Below are 19901 nucleotides of genomic sequence, written 5' to 3'. Positions count from 1 at the left end.
GAGTGCCCCGAGACAGCCAGGCCGGGGCTGCTGCCCCTGCTCTGCCCACGCACAACAGCACCCGAGTTGGACTGACACTTTATTAAATACACCTGGGCTGCAGAGCCTGGTTACTCGTTCTCCTCGCTGCGCAGTCTGGCGTTGGGGTTGGTGATCTTGATGGCGAGCTGTGCTGCTCTCTCCACAATCACCTTCCTGTTCTTGGAGGACACGTTGTGGGCTATCTCTGCACAGTATGACCTGTCAGAGACGGATGGCATGTCAGGTTCAGCTCCAGCAGAGCTGAGAGCCAAGGCAAAGCCCTCTGGTTCTGTCCCACCACAGCAAAGCCCCCCAGAGACATCCCGCTGGCACTCCTTGGACGCAGCCAAGCACAGGGGCATCGATGCACAGGAACTGAACCACACAATTTCCACCCCTTCACTGAACCTGACCTGTCTGGCCTGAAGCAGAAGCTCCACTACAGAACAGCTCGGCCCTTCTTGTGAATGACTGAGTCCCAGATAGCTGTTAACGGTGTTGCTTACTGCTCTTATTGCTTTGTAGTGAAAGCAACAACAGAAGCAGACTCAATCCTAGGTCTAACCCGGAGCCCCAGTTCTGACCATGGTCACCAGTGACATATCACAGCCCTGTTCACCATTGTTATGTCTATTTTTACCAGGGGTATGAGTTTTCCAGCCCTAAGGCCCCTCTGTGCACCCACACCAGCAGCACTGAGGAAACCACAATGGCATCTGTGCTCTTGAAAGCAACAACCTCCCTTGTGTCACCCTGACTGCTCTGCCTCTCCTAGGTGGGAGCACACAGACCCCATACACTCACTTGTTGCTCATCATCAGCACTTCCAGCTCTTTGACATTGTGGACCAGGAACTTTCTGAAGCCTGTAGGCAGCATGTGCTTCGTCTTCTTATTGCTGCCATAGCCAATGTTGGGCATCAGGATCTGCCCCTTGAAGCGCCGGCGCACTCTGTTGTCGATGCCCCTCGGTTTGCGCCAGTTGCGCTGCAGAAACGCACAGATCACTTACACAACGAGATCAGCCTGAACATCCCTGCCCGAGGGCTAACACCCTTGCCTGCCCCGAGGCACTGGCTCCAGCCAAGAGCGGCCCCCATAGGCCCTCACTGCCTGGCTGCTGCTGCCCTGCTGCGCTTCCCTTCACCACCATCCCAAAGGCACCCCCGCAGTTCTCGGGGACTGGTAGCGACTGCTCACCTTGATCTTGACATAGCGATCGGACTGGTGCCGGATGAACTTCTTGGTCCTCTTCTTGACGATCTTGGGTTTCACGAGAGGCCTGAGGGCAGGCATGGTGGCTGCGGGACACAGAGCGGGGTGAGTGGGGGGCGCGGCCAGGCGCGGCGCGGCTCCCCGTGCAGTGCGTGTCGCAGACTGTCTTCCCCCGCGGGCCACGCCGGGCCGGCGAGGGAATGGGTCTTCATCTGCTGTGGCTCTGCCTCCCGCCTCCGAAGCTGGCAGAGCACAGGGAGCTCTCCAGATGCGATCCTGGGAGGTGTCGCGGTGTCATCGTCCCCCCCGATGGCCCTGCCTGGAGCCCGGCGCCGCGCACCTAAGCCAGACGGGCGAGGGCTGCTCGTGGAGAACAGCGACCGACACCCGCTGGCGCCGAACGCGCCGGGCCCGGCCCAAAGGCTCGGCCGGGCCCGTGACCGAGCGCCGAGGGTGCCCCGCCGCCCGGGCAGGGCTGCGGGTCAGGCCTCAGGCAGGCAGAGTCCCGGCCTTGCGGGGGCCGGTTCCCGCGCCCCGGGGAAAGGTGAAGCGGAGGGAAGGGGAGGGGGCGGCCGGTCCGTGCCGTAAGCCCCGGGCCGGTTGGGTCCTGGCTGGGCGCGGCTGGCCTCGGATGGTCCCGACTGGCCCCGGATGGCCGCGGATGCCCGACCCGCACTCACCGGTGCCGATGGCGCGTCCGCCGCGGACCCCGCCGAGAGAGGGAGGAGCCCCACGCGCGGCGGCTTATGGGATACGCGGGAGGTCCTGGCAGCTGCGTGACGCGCCAAGGCCGCGCGGAGCAGGCACCGGGCACCGGCGGGGCCCGGACCGCCGCCGAGAGTTGGAACCGGACAGGCTCTGTCCGGAGGGAACGCGTCAAAAGAGCAGATCGGTGCTTCCCGCCTGTGGCCCCGAACAACGTTCTCGGTACGAGGCTGCCAGGACCTGCTGACGTCACTTCCATCAGGCAGCGCCCGGGCCCTGCTTCCGCCAGTCGAGCCGGGCGGGCGCCCCCTGGCGGTGCGGCGGTCCCCGTCCCGATCGCGGTCCCGGTCCGGCAGCTCCACTCCGGGCCCTCTCTCACCGCCGCCACAGACGGCTGGACCGCGCTGCTGCCGCCGGGCTCAACACACCCAAAGCAAGCGGCCCAGCCCCGGGGTTCGACGCCCCGGTTCTGCCGCTGCCCGGGCACCGGGAGCAGCGAGGGCGGGGGCTGTGACGGCCCCGAGGGGCTGCATCTCTCCCGGCCAGAGCGGGGGTCGGTGCCCCCCGGGCCCGTCGCGGAGCTGGTCCCAGGCAGCACCTGGGGAAGCGCCGGGGCCGGTCTGCGAAGCGGCGTCTCCTGTCCCCGGCCCTGCTTCACCTCGAGCCCTCTGCTCGTGCCCAGCAGCACCAGATCGGAGCCGGCTCCGGGGCAGCGACGGCGGGCACGGGGACGCGGCCGCACGCATAGGACACAGATCTGCACTGCAGGAAGGGACAGGCTACAACCAGAGACACCTTTATTAAAAAAATACAGATCAGACACTTGTCATTACAGCGATGACCCGAGCCAGGACATCACACAAATATCTACACCAAGAACCGTGAGGACACCCGAGGAAAGGCGGAGGGGCTGGGGCACCCTCAGCTCGGCTAGGCTCAGTCGAGGCTCAGCCTCTCCCGGTTCTCCCACAGCCACGCGTGGTACACGTTCAACTTGTGGTCCTGTGGCTGCACCTGGAACACAGGGAAAGTTCTAAAACACCTCATCACTGCAACACTGTGAGTGCTGGTTTTCTATTCCCAGGGGTCGGCGGACACAAGCCCGGACCTGCCCCGGCTGCAGTGCCCACCTCCTTCCACTCGTTGACGCAGAAGATCCTGTAGGAGTCGTTGCCGTACTTGCCGATGCCGTGCAGCTCGATCGGGTACCGCCACCGCTTGCTCAGGTACTCACCTGCAAGGCAGGGCACAGCCCTCGGGCACCCCCTCACCTGCACCAGGCACAGGGAGCACCTGGGCAGAACTCTCCTTCTGTGCCAGTGGAACACGGCTCCACTTTGGTACATTTCAAATGAAAACTCCAAGTTTTAGGTGTTTCCTGGTGAATGCAGGCCATGAATCCCCACAGGTACATCTTAAGCACTTTTTCAACAATTCACCATAGGAGAGTTTCAGTCACCTCTCTCTCCTCAGAACAAAGTATTCTTCTGCAGCTTCTGAGTTTAGAAAATATTAGAATCATAGAGAAATTCCACTGGAAGGGCCTTCTGCAGGTCACCAGAGCAACCCTAAGCAGAGCCATCCTATCCTAGTGCTGCAAACATAGCAGCAGTGCTGTGGGTGTTGGGTCTCCTCTACTCCAGGAAATCTCCTGGTCTCCTGCACAACTCCCCCTGGCTGGCACTTCCCTCCCCGTTCAGACTGGGATCAGCAGCTCAGCCTGTGTGACACTAACAGAGCCCAAATGATGCACAAAATAACCCACTAGGTCACCAAACTGCCAAACAAAGAAGCCACAGAGCAGTATTTGGATTGAAGCCGTTTGCCTTTTGCCAGTGTAAGAGAGACCATTCCAGGTATCAGGAAAACCCACCTGAGAACCTGATGATGGTTTTGGCTCTGAGTTCGTAGAGGCCGAGAGGTTTGAGCAGCTCTGACATCTCTTTCCAGTCTGCAGCCCTGGCTACCTCAGGAGAAGGGTACTTCTTCAGGAACTCCCAGAGCACTGGAATTGCCATTTTCCCTGGTGAAAGAAGCCTGTGAACAGAAGGCTGGGCCAGGAATTCTCCTTCTGCATTATTCAAGTGCTTTCTTAAGTGAGCTTTTCCAAGGCAAGAGTCACCAACTAAAGATTGTTTCATGCTGATGTGAGTTAATATACAACTATTCTTTCATTAATGCCATTAGAACTGGCATCAGTTTTATCCCTGCAACACCTCCCAACGTTCACACAACACCAGCTCCTGCTACTCCGCTTACCTGAAGTTTTATTGAGAAATATGGTGGCAATGAGAAGCTTCCATGGATCATGGAAGAGCGTTTCTTGGACCAGATTGAAAGGAGAACGTGGAGGGGTCCATTTTCTGAGGGCTTTCCTTCTGGGTGGGTTGGGGGCTGTACAGAGGCAACACAGAAATATTTATTGGTCAGGAAAGGACAGATTTACCTATTTAGTAAGAAAAGAAAAATTAAAATTAAGACCTTGGAAGCAGATTGATCTTTGTGGGGGCACTGTGTGTGGATGGAGCCATGGCAGTTCCCACACAGCCTTTCCAAGGCTGCAGGGGACTGTGTCCCCTCCGGCACAGCTGCAGCCAGAGCCAAGGCTGCCAGCCTCAAACTGCAACCCTGAGCCATCCTATCCCTCCCCCATAAAAAAAGTATATTTCCCTAAAGAATACAATACCTTCTTTGCTGTATTTACTGGAAAAATATGGACTTGTTTTCCTTCTCTCCACTTGTGTTCGTGGGACAGACTCTTCTGTAAAGAAATAGAACCTCAGCATTAGGAAGAAGAACCAACATACCACTTTATGCTGCGATGGAAACAGAAGAAATTTTTGTCATGCACAGAACACACACATGCCCTAGATCCCCTGCAGGTCTCACACTGTAGAGCTCGAGAGTTTGGAACAGAAAGCCCCAGGTGTGACTAAATCTGCATTAAGTTAAATGCTGTTGGATAAAGAAATGAGACAGTTTTCAATGTTAGAGCAGGTCAACCCAAAACAGAACACCTGGCTCAAACAGTCAGGACACCCTGGCAGAAGGTGAGGGCTGGGGTCACATTCTGCTCACACACACATGTACCTGGTGCCCCTCTGACAGTTGTGCAGCTCGTCCTGTCCCACAGCTCAGCATCCGCCTCGGTGTTGGATTTAACATCCTGCTTACCCACAGGCCCCCCATCTGGCTCCTTCCCTGTCTCCAGTCCATGGGATTTCTCCTCAGCTGGGTCACTGGAGCCTGTCCCCACAGGACCCTCCTCTGGCAGGTGCCCCAGGTCCCTCTGCGAGCCAGAAGCCACTGACCTCAGCCGTGTGCCTGCCCGTGCCCTGGACACTGCTGACAGAGCTTTGCCTGCACCCACAGGCTCAGCACTCGCATCACCCACACCCTGGCTGTCAGCCCCACTCCCGTCTGTCTGTCTACAGAACCTCTTGTTCTGAACACACTCAATCTGCCGTGTGCTACAGACTCTTCTCTGCCTCTTGCTCTGGGGGTCACCTTGGTTCCTCCTTTCTGAGCTCTTTGCAGGTTTTCTACTCTGGACACTTTTCCCACCTGCCCCCTTCCTTTCTGTTTTCAAACCCTTCTCTGGGTCTGTGCTATCCATGACCAAATCTGTGCTTTCCAAAGTGGATGTAACATCTTCCAGGTGTCCATTCCCAGTGTGGATGTTCTCAATTCCATCCTTGGACCCATTCTGCGCATAGAGCTCCTGCACTTGGCTATGACAATCGTCCTTCTCCAGGTCAGTCCTCGCAGCTCTTGTGCTGCATCCCCTCACCCCCGAGCGTGTGCTTCCCCGAGGAGCTGTGAAATCAAAATCTGCTGCTTTCAGCGTTGTCTCCCCAGTTTTCTGAAAATACTCCACAAGCGCTCGTTTCGACCTCAGCTTCTTCCCTTCAGGGCTGCGGTAGGAAAGGAAAGTAAATTAGTGACTTGTTCATTCTCTTGCTTTTTGCTGAAAAACTTATGGTACATTAAAAAAACAAAACAAATAAGGACAGAAACAGTTGTTGGGGCGCGTTTGTGTGGCTCGGCCAAGAAAGGCCACACAGAGCTACGGCCCCCGGCCTCACCTGACAAAGCACACGTCGATCCTCCCGGCCGTCCTGCCCGCCCGCCTGCGGCTGCTCACCCGCTGCCACCCGCGGGGAACGGCGCTGGGCCCCGCCGGGCCGCGGGGCCTGCAGGGGAAGGAGAGCCCGGGTGAGGTCCTGCTCCGGGGGGGCCCGGGGGCAGCGGATCAAGCCTGGGCCCGAACCAGAGCCCCACATAGTCCCAGGAGCCAGCTCGGCCCCGCCCCGGCCCCGCTCCCGGCCCGTCCCGCCGTTACCCGCCCGCCGCTCCCGCCGCCACCATTTCCCGCGCCCCGGTCACGTGACGCCCCGCGGCTCGTACGGCGCGCGCGCCCTCCGGCAGCGCCCCCTGTCGCGCCGGCGGCCCCCACGCGCAGGCGCGTTGCCCGTGGCGGCCGGCGCGGTGCGAGCCCGGGCCGAGGGGCCGTGAGGGCGGTGCGGGCCCGGGCCCTGAGGGCGGTGCGGGCCCGGCCATGCGGGCCGCGCTCACCTGGCGCGACAGGGCCGAGCAGTGGTGAGCGGCCCCGGGGACACCCGGTGTGCGGGGCGGCAGCGCGGGGGCGGTCCCGGAGGTTCACTCGGGAGTCAGACCCACCCTCACCGTGCCTTTACCAGTGTCGGCTGTGTGGCACCTCCGATGCTCAGGGAGCGTGTTTTCTGCCTCCTAAGACGGGGTTTTTGGTTGGTTTGTTTCCCTCAGTATTTACGACCTCGCGTTCAAGCCGGATGGGACCCAGCTTATAGTTGCTGCTGGAAACAGGCTGCTGGTAGGGAAACCTTCCTGTCCTCTCTCCTCTACAGCTGTATGAACGTGATTTCTTCCACGTTAACTTATGAATATAACCTATCCGAAATCCCCTTATCTCTGCCAGCCTAGCCTCACAGCCACATACATATTAATGCAGGCCAACTCTAAAGTGATTTGAAGCTTTTTAATATTTCTTACCAAGTTTTAAGCTCTATTTCCAAAAGTAATGAGATTTAAGTTATTTGCATCATCTCGTCCTCTCGTGCCTCGCCTGAGGTTTGAAATCCATGAACCTGCCCCCGGGCCTGGCACAGAGCACGGAGTGCAGGGGCTGTGCTGGTACAAGTTTCACTAAAATCTCTGGGGGAAGGGGAGGGACTCAAATCCATGTCCCGGCGTTGTGGGAACCTTCAGCTTGAGCTGTTTGTGGGACCCTGGAGCTGCTGCAAGAGCAGCTCCGGACCAGCTGCTCACAGGTCCTGCAAAGCTTTCAGGTGGGGCAGGTGTAGGAGCTGCAGGGAAGGGTGGATTGTAGAGTTCAGCACTGCAGGACAGCAGGAGTTATTTTCAGTGCTCACAGAATGGTGCATTTAGTGATGCTCCTTTGCAGTAATTTATTACCTTTAAACATTTAATGTGGAGAAAGATGTTTAACAACAAGATGTAAAAGATGAAAATAAAAGATAAAAAACAGTAAGACGTAAAACAAGCTGCCAAATGAGCTGGTGGGAAATCTCTTTTGTGTGTGTAATTTTCTAGTACTGATTCTTCTTTCCTCACAAGAAGTATTAGAAAGCTGCTTCTATGCTTGACAACATTTTGTCTTGCATGAACTGTGTACTATGCAAAAAGCAGGTACAAAAGGAAGTGCATAATTTGTTGTTCCTCAGTAATTTTAAATTCACAGTCCTCACCCTAGAAGTGTTCAAGGCCAGGTTGGACAGGACTTGGAGTAATGTGATCTAGTGGAAGGTGTCCCTGCCCATGGCATGGGGGTGGAACAGGATGAGCTTTAAGGTCCCTTCCCCTCCAAACCAGTTTGTGGTTCTGTGATTCACTGGAAGATTTTTCATATAATTTCTTCTGTTTGTATGTTTGGTTTGGTTTTTTTCTCCCCATTTAAACAGGTATATGATACTTCTGATGGAACCCTAATTCAGCCTTTGAAAGGACATAAGGACACTGTGTACTGTGTGGCTTATGCCAAAGATGGTAAATATCCTTTGGGGCTTTGTTAGTCTGGTTTGTGAAGTGCATCTCTCCCATTTGTTATTGCCCATTGAAAACAGAGAAATGGGTGTTGTTTCGGTCACAGCATGTGAGTGCTGGGGTTTATTCTTTAGCAAGTGCTGGGATTTGTTCCTCAGTGGAGGGTTCAGTCTGCTATACAAGGTGCTGGCTGTAAGGTCACTTGGGAATCCAAGAGCTGGGGTCCCACTGCTCCTTCCACTTCAGTTTAAGTTTAGTACTGGTTAAGTGTATATTCGTGGGTAATGTGAGGAGAGGGTTCGCCCCAGACATCCCTCTTTCTACTACTCACCTTTTTTTCCATAGTTCTATCCTGGAGCTTTCTGATCTGATCCTTCACACGTTACCTGCTCACTGCAGACCCCCCTCTGCTTCCAGCTCTGTCGTGGTCTCTGACTCTCATTCTGTGGGACTCACTCTATGGGCTCAGGGGGCTTCCTGCAGCTGCTGCTGTTTGAGTGATGGGTGTTCCTGTGACAATGTACCCATTTTCCTTGTCACTGTTCCCATGGGGCTGGCAGCACTGGAAGGTCGGGTTGCTCACAGGGCTGTGGGAAGGGTGCAGTACAGCCATTGGAGTTCCACGTGGCTGAGGAAGCGCCGGCACATCCAGGCACTCAGTGTCAACCCCTTTATTACTTGAGCCTTGTCAAGTTCAAGAACTTCTTGCTCTCTCTTTGATTGAGTATTGGGAGTGAAAGTGATTTTTGTACATGTGGGATTTAAATGATCTCCAATTCCTAGGCAAGCGTTTCGCATCTGGCTCTGCTGATAAAAGTGTGATAATTTGGACTTCAAAGTTAGAAGGAATTCTGAAGTACACGTAAGTGATGCCATTCAGTTCTGTGCTTCAAAAGCCAATTTTGATTATGCACTGCTGCTCTCAAAGAGCACGAGCTGTTAGACTTGGAGAAGGTTCATGAAGGTCAGAGGAAATGCCAAGGGTGGTAGGGGAAGGAGGAGGAAAAGAACAGTTGAAGTATCTGAATGAGGCAGGAAAGCAATTAAGGGGATAAAAGTGGGTGGAGAGTCGAAATAAATCTCTGAGTTTAGAGGGCTGGTAGAGAACTGGGGAAACTCAGAATAGGTCAGAATAAAATGAAAGACAATGTGACCGTTCTGATATAATATACCACAATTCTGGTTCAAAGATCAAATTAAAGATGGATTTGGTACTTTTGGTATATTTCAATCTCCTGGCTCTGTGTTTATATCAGCCCTCTGAAGTGACAACTCACGTTCTGTTTCGGACTGCACATTTATCATGAGTTGGTTTGCACGAGCTGGTCACTGCACGGAGCCTGCATGAGCACACTTGGTTTAGAATTTGGATACAACATTTAGTCATATTTCACAAACCACTCTTGCTCTACAGTTTTAGCTAATCTTGATGAAATACACTGTATCCTGCCACTTGGAGACGATTTTTGTAAGGTTTATTACGGATTTACTTTACAGTAATAGCAGATTAACTTGATGTACTATAAACCAATCCAGTTATTTTGGCATCTGGTAAAGCTTTCAGCTCTCTTGCTGAAAGTCAGAAAAGGGGCATTTAAGAATGATTTATTGAAATCTGATTTTAACTTCATTCTAGGCATAATGACTCTATCCAGTGCATTTCATACAATCCTCTCACTCATCAGCTGGCATCCTGCTCGTCTGGGGATTTTGGTATGTCTTTTCCCTTGAACTTTTCCATTGAGCCTGTGAATTCCATTACAGTTGATAGCTAAGCTAGCCACAGATAGGTACAGCTCTGTATCTGCAGAAGAGATGTGACACAAAGCTATCTAAGGCTCAGTGACATTGGATACTGATTTAAATCACTTAATCTCAGTGGGAAAGGCCAGTGTAGTGAGGGGCCACAGGATGAAACATGCTGCTCTGTTATTACTGGAATTTTTTGCAAAGACACCCTCTGTTATTTAGATGGATTTTTTTCCCATTTACTGGTAAATAATATATATTTAAGTGTCCTTCTAGCAGTGGACAAGACTTTGATGCCTTTGGAGTCCCAGCCAAGTTCTCCAACAATATTAGTTTCCAGTCTGAACTCTGGCTCATGCTTATTTGTCATTGGCTTCTTGTTTGTTTTTATCAAGGCTTGTGGTCTCCTGAACAGAAGTCAGTCTCTAAACATAAAACGAGCTGCAGGATCACCTGCTGTAGGTAAGTTTTAAGGATTACCTTAAGTCATTTAAGTTAGTTTCAATACAAACCATTCCAAATAAGATGCAAGCTTAAAAAAACCTGTTTTTCCCCCCCTTCTTTTTCAATAGCAAAATTTTTGGGTTTTATTTTGTTCTGTTTATAACCAAATTCTTCTGAAAGCATCAGAGAGATGTTCTAGTCTCGAGCAGGTGTCTTAGGTTCTCTGTTCCTCTATTTTTCCATCTTGTACAATAACAACAGAATTAAATTAGAGGAAAAATAATTGCAATTTTTGTTTGTAAAGTTGTTCATCCTTTGTGCTGTTGGTGTTTTCAGTTGAAGGAGGTATTACTGTTGGGGGCAACCTGAAGCAAGGGTTCATTAGTTGAAGTTATCCATCTATCCAGTACTCTATCCAACAGAGAACAGATTAGACCCCAGGCCCCCTCTGTCCCACACCAGGCAGTTCTATCTGATCATGTTCTAAATGTGGTTTTTAAAGCATTCTGGTGTGCTGCCAACACTGCCATCCCCAAAATGGATCTGTGACTTAGCACATGTTACAAGTGTTGCAAGCAGATGATAGCTTTAATTTATTTTTTTATTTCTGTGTATATGATAAAATGTTCTCAATGTAGTGCATGCTGTTGCCATAAATGTGGATTTAGATGCATAAACAAACTGTAGATTTACTGGCTACCTCTCAGAACTCCCTCTTAGAAATATATTTGAATCTACCATCCCTGTGTGAGTGTGCTGTACCATCCTACCTTCCTGCTGCTTGTTTGTAGTAGTTTACTGTTCAATATGTGTGTGTTTTCTCAGCTGGACAAATGATGGCCAGTATCTTGCTTTGGGGATGTTCAACGGCATTGTCAGCATAAGGAACAAAAATGGTGATGAGAAAGTAAAAATAGAACGTCCAGGGGGTTCCTCCTCTCCAATATGGTCAATTTGTTGGAATCCTTCCAGGTAAATAATTTCATCCTTCCTTTTTTTTTCATGCTGAATAGATAATCTGTGGCTTATTGATTGCAGAAGGGCTTGACTTTTATCCTTGAAGAAACATGCCATGTACACTACCTTTTTTAAGTGATCATATATTGGGGTTTTGGCTTTGCTGCCAGTCTTTAATTGAGTGGAGAAGCTGGGAACAAGTTTCTCTTAGATTGTAGACGTGGGATTGTTTGGGTTGGAAAGCCCTCCGAGATCATCGAGTCCAGCCATTCCCTCAGCACTGCCAAGGCCACCACTGACCCATGTTCCCAGGTGCCACATCCACATGGCTTTTAAATCACTTCAGGGATGCTGACTCCATCACTGCCCCGGGCAGCTGTGCCAATTCTTGACCATCCTTTCAGGGAAGAAATTTTCTTGATATTCAACCTGATCCTCCCTTGGCACAGCTTGAGGCCATTTCCACTCATCCTGTCCCTTGTCCCCTGGGACCAGAGCTCGACCCTCCCTGGTTCCTCCCTCCTGTCAGGGAGTTGCAGAGAGCGAGAAGGTCTTCCCTGAGCCTCCTTTTTTCCAGGCTAAGCCTCCCCAGCTTCCTCAGCTGCTCTTGGTGCTCCAGACCCTTCCCCAGCTCTGTTCCCTTCCCTCGACATGCTCCAGCCCCTCAATGTGTTTCTTACAGTGAGGGACCCAAAGCTGACCCCAGGATTTGAGATGCAGCATCATCAGATCTGCAGAAACATTTCTTTTGTCTTTTTTACTGATTTTGATTGATGGGGTTTTGGGGGGGTGTGGGGTTGGGTTCTATTTGAATTGGGGGGAGATAGGGGAACTATTTTTTCACTTCAATTCAGAGAGAATATTCTCTCAAATATGTGAACAAACAATTGCTATTGCAGTAGGTGGCAGAATTTTTGGAGTAGAGTAGATGAAGAAGAGGAGGAGTCAGTTTTCAGCTATTTAGAGGAGATCCCAGTACTGGAATCCAGGCCTGGCAGTAGGCAGGATAGTCAGCCAGAGAAGAAAGACCACGAGGAACAGGAGTCCCCTTTCAACTTGTGAGTGAAACTTCAAAGGAACGTATGTACCTCTGTTACCTAGAACGGCACTTTACAGGAAGGACAAGGGCAGACTATTATGCAGGGTACAACCTCAGATATTCAAAAATTAGGAGGTGCTAGATTAATAGTTACCTGCATAGCCCTAGTTTGTTCTGCTGGTCTCTGTTCATCATGAGATAGGTGTGTGCTACTCCCCAGGTGCAAGTGTCATGCACTGACTAAAGGGAGGGGGCTTGCTAACACTTGGCTTTGTCATTAGGTTTTTTTATCTGATTTTTTTTATGTTCAGATCCTGGCTAGAGATATTATCTGCAGCAGAACATTCAGGTTACCATCTCCCTTCCCAGGCAAGGAACTGTGGAGGTGACTGTCCTGCTTTGCTCCAAGCTGAACAGATCATGTCAGGGTACCAGAGTTAAATTTGGACCTGAAGCCTTTCCTCAGCCTGCTGCTGGTCTCATATGAACACATTACACTGATAATTGCAGTTCCCCCTTGCTCAGCTCTGTAGACTTGGACGTGACAGTGGCCTTGTACTCCTGTAGCTAAATCAGAACGTGGGCCCAGGGGCTTCACGTGTCAAGGGACCATTCACTCCACTGCTCCCACAGCTCCTGGTGAAGTGATGCCTCAGACTTTGAGTTATTCCTCTAGAGGAGACTGGTTTTTCTTTTGTGTCCCCAAGTTGTCTTCCACAGTTTTCAGTTACAAGGAGTATCTGCTGTCCTTTCAGTTTGTGACTTTTAACAAGTAGCTTGCAGTAAATTCTGCTGTCCTACTACTTGGTTCTGTTGCTCTAGGAAATTTATTAATAAATTGCTGTAGAATTACTACTTTTTTTTTTTCGGTAGAGATGAACGCAATGACATTTTAGCCGTGGCTGACTGGGGTCAGAAACTTTCCTTTTACCACCTGAGCGGCAAGCAGGTATGTCTTAAGAGAGTTTGTTCAAGAGTAGCAGGGTATTTCTGATTCTGTTTTGTATTCTACATTCAGAGTGTTTGTATGCTGTTGCCTTATTAGTTACATTAAATGTCTTCTGTTTTCCTAGCCTTTTATGAGTCTCCCTTTTTTTTAACCATTTCTCCTTCAGCCCTTGTTTCTCCTGTGGCAGCTCAGCTGCTGTCTTGCAATTCTTGTATTAAAGCCCTTACAACTCTGCTGACTTCTGTGACGTGGTTCACTGGTCTGTGGAGAACATCTTTGTATTTTTTTCAGTGGTTAAAGGGCTTTTGTGAGTTGTTGCATTCTGAGCAAACTGGTTTGTGATTGGAAGGATTCTTGGACATATTTTAGAACTGCCTTTGGGAATCTTAAGGTAGCCAGCGGTTCTGGGTATTGAAAAGCTGTGCATAGATGAGACAAATGGTATCAGTGATGGCACTTGTTGCCTTCAGAAAATATGAAATGATCCTTTTGTTAACATTTTTGATGGTTTTTATTTTATTTTGCCTTGTAGATTGGGAAGGACAGAGAGCTCAGTTTTGATCCGTGCTGTGTCAGCTACTTTACCAAAGGAGAGTATCTCCTGCTGGGAGGGTCGGACAGGCAGGTTTCTCTCTTCACGAAGGACGGCGTGCGCCTGGGCACCCTGGGAGAGCAGAACAGCTGGGTGTGGACCTGCAAAGTTAAACCAGACTCCAACTATGTGGTGAGTAGGGACATTTCTCTGATATTTCCACAGGTCACCTGAGGTAAGACCATACATTTCAAACTCAGTTGCTTAGTTTAGCCATTCTTACTGAGGCAGCAGAACCTGAGCAGTGTCTAGGGAGGTCCTAGAACTGTCACTGGAATCACAAATATCCTGCAGAAGTGAAGCCCGGGCTGTAAGAAGGATGTAGGGAGCATAACACCTGCTTTCACTGCATTTTGATTAAAAAAGAGAAGGGAAAAAGAATTAAAAATGTCAGCTAATAACTTCTGGACTGACCAAATCTAATTCCATGATGGGAAGAAAATGCCTTACAGGGCAACTGTCAGCCTGAAATGCTGCACTCTGAGTCCTGTACAAGTGAGAAGAGAATCAAAGTAAATTTAAAAATAAACACCTCCCACCCCCCAAAAAATCTAACCCAAAACCAACCAAGTAAACCTAAGCCCCCCACCCAGCATGGTGGTCTCTGTGGTGTGTGATGAGATCAGTCCTCATTCTGCCTTGCACTTTTACCATGGTTAAGCACAAGTCAGCTGTAACTGGTATCCGTCTATACATTATGCAGGAAAAGGGACGTGGTGCTCCTATAAATACCACACACTTTGCCAATTCTCATCTACATGTACCAATTAGCTAAAATTATTCTCTTCCTGTGTTCAGGCAGTAGGATGCCAGGATGGCACAATCTCCTTCTACCAGCTGATTTTCAGCACTGTCCATGGCCTCTATAAGGATCGCTACGCCTACAGGGACAGCATGACTGACGTTATTGTCCAGCACCTCATCACGGAACAAAAAGGTAATTCCAGGCTTTGCTCAGTTTGTTTTGGGTTTTAATTGATATCCATCAGAACACTTGGAATATACTCTGCATATATCTGACAGACTTTTGTTACTTTGGCAGTCAAACTGCAGAACACAGTTTGCAGGAGGTGAGTGTGAACTTGGACTGTGGAGGCTCAGCACTGACAAGTTTAATGAAAGATGTGGGGATTGGAAAAGGCATTGGGAGGGACAGGGGCTCTGAAAATAAGGTTTTAATCTCTGAAAATGAGATAAAAATACATCATATTTAACTTTTTTTTTCCTTACTTGTAGCCAGAAGAGTTTCAGCTGATTTTGTTTCTTCATATCTGCTGGCTTTTTATGGCAAGGAATCAAACTACTGCTCCAGAATGTGCTGTTGACAAATCATACAGGGTGATAAACTATGACGGGGTAGTAGATTACATAGGTGCAGAACAACAAACATATCTGAGCAAGAATGTGCTTTGAATGTTAAAGGTGCTTTAGAGAGATTCAGTTTTAATGTGTTAGTTTTCTGATTTCTGTATCTCTTATTTTTGTGTCAGCTTATACTGAATTGTTTTGGTGTTTTTTCTTTCTAGTTAGAATAAAAGGCAGAGAGCTTGTGAAAAAAATTGCAATCTACAAAAACAGATTAGCCATCCAGATGCCAGAGAGAATCCTGATTTATGAGCTGTACTCGGATGACTCTGCAGATATGCACTATCGGGTGAAGAAAAAGATTGTAAAGAAATTTGAATGTAACTTGCTGGTGGTGTGTTCAGATCACATTATTTTATGCCAGGTATGTGCCTTAAAAGCTAGAGTGGTCCTGGGGTGTGTTCAGAGTTGAACACAGCTGTCCCAGTGGCTGGCAGGACATGACTGACCCATGGGATCTGTTACAGCTTTTCCAAGGCAGTGCTTTTGTGCTATGCAGCACTGACATGCTGCTGGGCAGTTGCTGTGGCACAGCTCAGGTGGCTCTGGTTCAGTAAAACTGTGTAGTGAATTTGATAAATTAACACAGAATCTAAGGGAACTTTTTGGTGGGAGAGAACTACTAGAAAAAGATTGGGAGTGTTTGGTTTTGTTTGTTCATAGCATTGGAAAACCTTAAGGAATTCACCCTTTTAAATTGGCTATTTGACTGTATGATTTTTATATGCAAAAGTAGGCACATCTGCTAGTATAGGTATAAACGTAGGACATCAGATACAGATTTAATCTTCACCTCCAGGCTGTATTTTGTATCTTGCTGTGTCCTTAGGAGAAGAGATTGCAGTGCCTCTCATTTAGTGGTGTCAAAGAACGAGAATGGTTGATGGAATCTCTTATTCGTTACATTAAAGTAATTGGAGGACCCCCAGGAAGAGAAGGCCTCTTAGTTGGCCTAAAGAATGGTCAGGTAACACATCATGTCTGGTATGTGTCTTTTCACTGCAAATAAAATCTGTTCTGTGCTCCTAGGGGGAGATGTTAAAAGCAGCAGGCTGTTTTACAACCTAGAATTTTGACACAGTCTTATCTTGGGATTAAAAATTAATTACTTCTGTCTTTCATATTCTGTGACAGTAAAATTAATACAAATATGTTTAATTTTGTCTGAAGTCTGTGAGTTGTTAGGATGAACTGACAACAATTGCATTCTTGTTGAACTGAGAGCATGTTTGCCTTTGGTGGGTATGGGGGTGTGTACAGCTCTCCTGAACACTTGTGAGAGTGTGGGTGTTCTCAGGTGAAAGTGCTGTCTGCTTCACACACCGGGTGGCAGCTGGAATTGTCAAACTGGAGCTCTGAGGTATTGATAGAGAGGAAGTTGAGATCCTGTGTGTATCTGTTATATATTCCTGTATTAATGTAACTGTTTAACTAGTGGAGCATTAAGAATCCAGGTGTGTAGCATCTGAATTATTTGTATAGGCTTGCAACCTAGAGCATGTTGTGGCAGCCAGTCTGCTCAAGAGACCTCAGACTGGAAGCATTTACTTAATCTTAGCTCACAGTTTGTCTCTGAAAAAAAATTGTAATTGCACACTTTAAACAGCACCGCAATTTGTTCTGTTACGCTGTTTCTAGTTTTAGGGACAAAAATGGGTGGAGTGACTTTATTTCACACATGTGTAGATCCTGAAGATCTTCGTGGATAACCCCTTCCCGATCGTGCTGCTGAAGCAATCCACGGCCGTGCGCTGCCTGGACATGAGCGCGTCGCGCAAAAAGCTGGCTGTGGTGGATGAGAACGACACCTGCCTCGTGTATGACATTCATACCAAAGAGTTGTTGTTTCAGGTAAAAATTAAAAGCTGTTGGGTTTTTTTAAAGGTGGGGCAGGAAGTAATTCCAAGCACAGAACATCCCCAAAGTGTTGCTGTGCAGAAATTCATGTAACTGTCATTTAAACTATTAATCACATGTTGTAGGATTTGACTGTAATCTGTTTATCCAAACCACCCTTTCAGAGATGGTAGAGAGGTAATGAGAAGACAGGAGATGTATGTGAGCAACAGCTGAATAAAAAGCACTGAGACATGTGACCTTTTCAGTTTAATTTAGAGCTCTCTCTTCTTTCCCTCTGAAGCATTACAGTAAATGAGCATTTTGGTTTTATCATTCGTATGAACAGAATTAAAGTCTAAACATCTTTGTTTGTCGTGTATTCCTAGGCTATAAAAGGAATCATGATAATGCTCCCTTCATTGGCAGTTTAGCAGTCACTCATTAATGTTGCTTAAATGTTTTCAGAGCACACTGGATCGCAAGTATGGAGTGCTGCAAAGATAGGGTCTGTAACTTCCTTTGTGTAATGGGCAGAGAAGTCATCAATTAAATCTGCTAACTAGCAGATTCCATTATTGTGGAATTTGATTTTATGTTCTACAGTTTGATAGTAGAGATCATTAGTAAATGAATATATATTATATTCATTATATATTCCATATATATATATGTAATATATATATTACATATATATTACATATATATATATTCAATATACATTAAAGGCAAGACAATTACAGCTGTATATTAAAATATAAAATACATCCCTGTGAATCTGTTTAGGAATATACTAGGCTGTAGGATATTAAAAATGGAAATAATCAGTGTGTATACGCACCAGGCTGTCTTAGATCAAACATTCTAGCTGAAGGAGGCATATTTCTTAGGAAAGATGTGATTGCATCTGTTGTAATCCTGAGTTGTTTTGCTCACTAGGAACCCAATGCTAACAGCGTGGCCTGGAATACCCAGTGTGAGGATATGCTTTGCTTTTCTGGAGGTGGATATCTCAATATCAAAGCTAGTAACTTCCCTGTCCACCAGCAAAAACTGCAAGGCTTTGTTGTGGGTTACAATGGCTCCAAGATCTTCTGCCTTCATGCTTTCTCTATGTCAGCTGTTGAAGTTCCACAGGTAATCCTTTAATCTCATTAAGTGTTGCTTTATATCTCATAAACATGAATGTTTAGCAAGTGAAGAAGCTTTTCTGAGATTTACTTGTATTCCATTACTAAAATGATTGCAGTTCACACTCTCTTCATTGTTATTTAAGTTATATTGTGTGATCTATTTTATTTTTGTTTCTTCAGCATTAATTAAGATAACTTCCTTTTTGCTGTTGATAATTGTTGTTTCCGATTCTCCCTTTCTACTTGCAAATGCACATAATCTCATTTAGTGCAAGCCTTACCTTCTTGAGTATTTTTACTGTATTCTTTCTATGTAACTTTTCTCCAGTTGTAATTTCATTTTTCTTATAAGTACATCAAATACTGTCTTACTGTTGCTTCACCGAGACATGTTTAGGCAATATTTAAACTGTATATTTTAGTCTGAATGTATGGTACATGAGTAGACTATATTCTAAATTTATGGATTGCTTTCCATAAGATGCTGTTTTCTGTGTCATGAGAAGCAATGGAAGGGTCTAAAACAATCCAAAAGACAAAACAAAGAAAAAAGGTTGGGCAGGATTTGCTGCTGAGGGTCAATGCAGGAGGCAGAATGCCCTGCCTTGTACTGACTGGTGAACAGGTGTGTTACAGACTCTCTGTCCCCTGAGGCCCTATACAGGTCCTTACCAAGGCTCTTGTCCAGAGTGGTGGGCAGCCACAGGGTCACCAGGCCTGGAACACTCCTGTCTGCCTTTGGCACACTGCAGAATACCAAGGTGCCACAGAAATATTGTGCAGTGTCACAGAGGCAGCTTTTCCAAAGCTATGCTTTTGGAGGGAGGGGGTACCAAAGAGTGTACAATTTTCAGATAAATTGATAAAAATAACATAAAAATCAGTAACATTCTGCTGTGGTTGAAGACACAGGTTAAGGTAGTGGTGCTGCAGTGCTCCCTATTCACTCAGAGGGTCAAACTGTGTCAGCAGACCCACATCCATCTGTGTGTGTGTCACCGTGCAGCAGTTGGCAGTTCCCCTTTTAAATTCCCTTTAGGGCAGGTCCTTGAGGGCCTGGGTGTCTTCTGGGCTTATTAGTCACAGTCTTGGTAGAACAGCTTTGTCATCAGTGTTGGTGCAGAAGGGTTACTTCCCCATGGAGCCTCTTCCTGTGTGTCTGGATGTTTCCAGGGATGCATCATACCAGGCAGTGGTGCCACTTATGCATGCTCTTGGGCTTTGAGAGTACACTGCTCCTCCTTTGCTCTGCTTCCATAGTACTGAAAAAGCACAGTCTACATCATATTTAGCGTGTCCAATGCCCTGAAGAATTCACATTCTTTACCTTCTAGAATGCAAGGAACTGAAGATTTCAACATGGATGAGTTTCTAATGTAATTAACCCAGCTTGTCTAAATATGATAATAATCACCCCAGAATGCTATTCTGTCTGTATACAAAACCCAGATGTTTATTCTCCGGGCAGCTTGTAATGGTTATGATTAGAATATATCTTTTTTTCCCCAATGTATGTAGAGAATTTCACTAATATATCTCAATATTATGCTTTCTAATACATGTTTTTTCCTTGGCAATCCTCAGTCTGCACCCATGTATCAATATCTGGAACGAAAAATGTTTAAAGAAGCCTATCAAATTGCGTGTTTAGGAGTGACTGATGCTGACTGGAGAGAGCTGGCCATGGAAGCCTTGGAAGGGCTGGAGTTTGAAACTGCTAAAAAGGTAAAGCAGTTATTTACTCATTTAGTAGAAAGCTTGGGTTTTACATTTAGATATTTATATCTGTGTGTGTGTATGATGTATGTTTTATGACTGGAATACAAGTGGTGTTCCTGGGTCACTGTCTAGCTTG

At 47.8% G+C, this 19901-nt stretch overlaps 3 protein-coding genes across 6 annotated transcripts in view; 1 reads left to right on the top strand and 2 right to left on the bottom strand.

The window, feature by feature from the left end:
* Positions 1 to 63: 63 nt before the first annotated feature.
* Positions 64 to 2174, bottom strand: RPL32 (ribosomal protein L32). Its single transcript, XM_017827092.1, has 4 exons — positions 1916 to 2174; positions 1221 to 1321; positions 826 to 1007; positions 64 to 240 (listed from the first exon to the last, which is right to left on the bottom strand). The coding sequence occupies exons 2-4, from the start codon at positions 1314 to 1316 to the stop codon at positions 111 to 113; spliced, it is 408 nt and encodes a 135-aa protein (XP_017682581.1). The 5' UTR covers positions 1317 to 1321; positions 1916 to 2174; the 3' UTR covers positions 64 to 110.
* A 546-nt stretch (positions 2175 to 2720) lies between these two features.
* Positions 2721 to 6500, bottom strand: MBD4 (methyl-CpG binding domain 4, DNA glycosylase). Its single transcript, XM_017827040.1, has 8 exons — positions 6283 to 6500; positions 6026 to 6133; positions 5031 to 5854; positions 4627 to 4701; positions 4200 to 4334; positions 3814 to 3963; positions 3071 to 3174; positions 2721 to 2954 (listed from the first exon to the last, which is right to left on the bottom strand). Exons 1-8 carry the CDS (start codon positions 6498 to 6500, stop codon positions 2877 to 2879), a joined length of 1692 nt encoding a protein of 563 aa, XP_017682529.1. The 3' UTR covers positions 2721 to 2876.
* The window catches only part of IFT122 (intraflagellar transport 122), a 31777-nt gene continuing 18325 nt past the window's right edge, over positions 6450 to 19901 (top strand). For 3 of the 4 annotated variants that reach the window (XM_017827109.1, XM_017827108.1, XM_017827111.1), the window contains exons 1-16: positions 6450 to 6539; positions 6726 to 6792; positions 7901 to 7985; positions 8766 to 8844; positions 9619 to 9695; positions 10127 to 10193; positions 11001 to 11147; positions 12032 to 12190; positions 13045 to 13120; positions 13653 to 13844; positions 14511 to 14649; positions 15239 to 15441; positions 15907 to 16044; positions 16764 to 16928; positions 17853 to 18050; positions 19631 to 19771. In XM_017827109.1, coding sequence (XP_017682598.1) covers positions 6499 to 6539; positions 6726 to 6792; positions 7901 to 7985; positions 8766 to 8844; positions 9619 to 9695; positions 10127 to 10193; positions 11001 to 11147; positions 12032 to 12190; positions 13045 to 13120; positions 13653 to 13844; positions 14511 to 14649; positions 15239 to 15441; positions 15907 to 16044; positions 16764 to 16928; positions 17853 to 18050; positions 19631 to 19771 — 1974 coding nt within the window. In that variant the 5' untranslated portion in view covers positions 6450 to 6498. The remainder of the gene's footprint in view (positions 6540 to 6725; positions 6793 to 7900; positions 7986 to 8765; positions 8845 to 9618; positions 9696 to 10126; positions 10194 to 11000; positions 11148 to 12031; positions 12191 to 13044; positions 13121 to 13652; positions 13845 to 14510; positions 14650 to 15238; positions 15442 to 15906; positions 16045 to 16763; positions 16929 to 17852; positions 18051 to 19630; positions 19772 to 19901) is intronic. The other variant, XM_017827110.1, reaches the window with a different exon arrangement.

This window comes from Lepidothrix coronata, unplaced genomic scaffold (genome assembly GCF_001604755.1).
Source record: "Lepidothrix coronata isolate B3197 unplaced genomic scaffold, Lepidothrix_coronata-1.0 Scaffold134, whole genome shotgun sequence".
NCBI lineage: Eukaryota > Metazoa > Chordata > Aves > Passeriformes > Pipridae > Lepidothrix > Lepidothrix coronata.
Note: the sequence above shows the minus strand (reverse complement) of the source record. Positions and strands in the feature narration are given on the sequence as shown.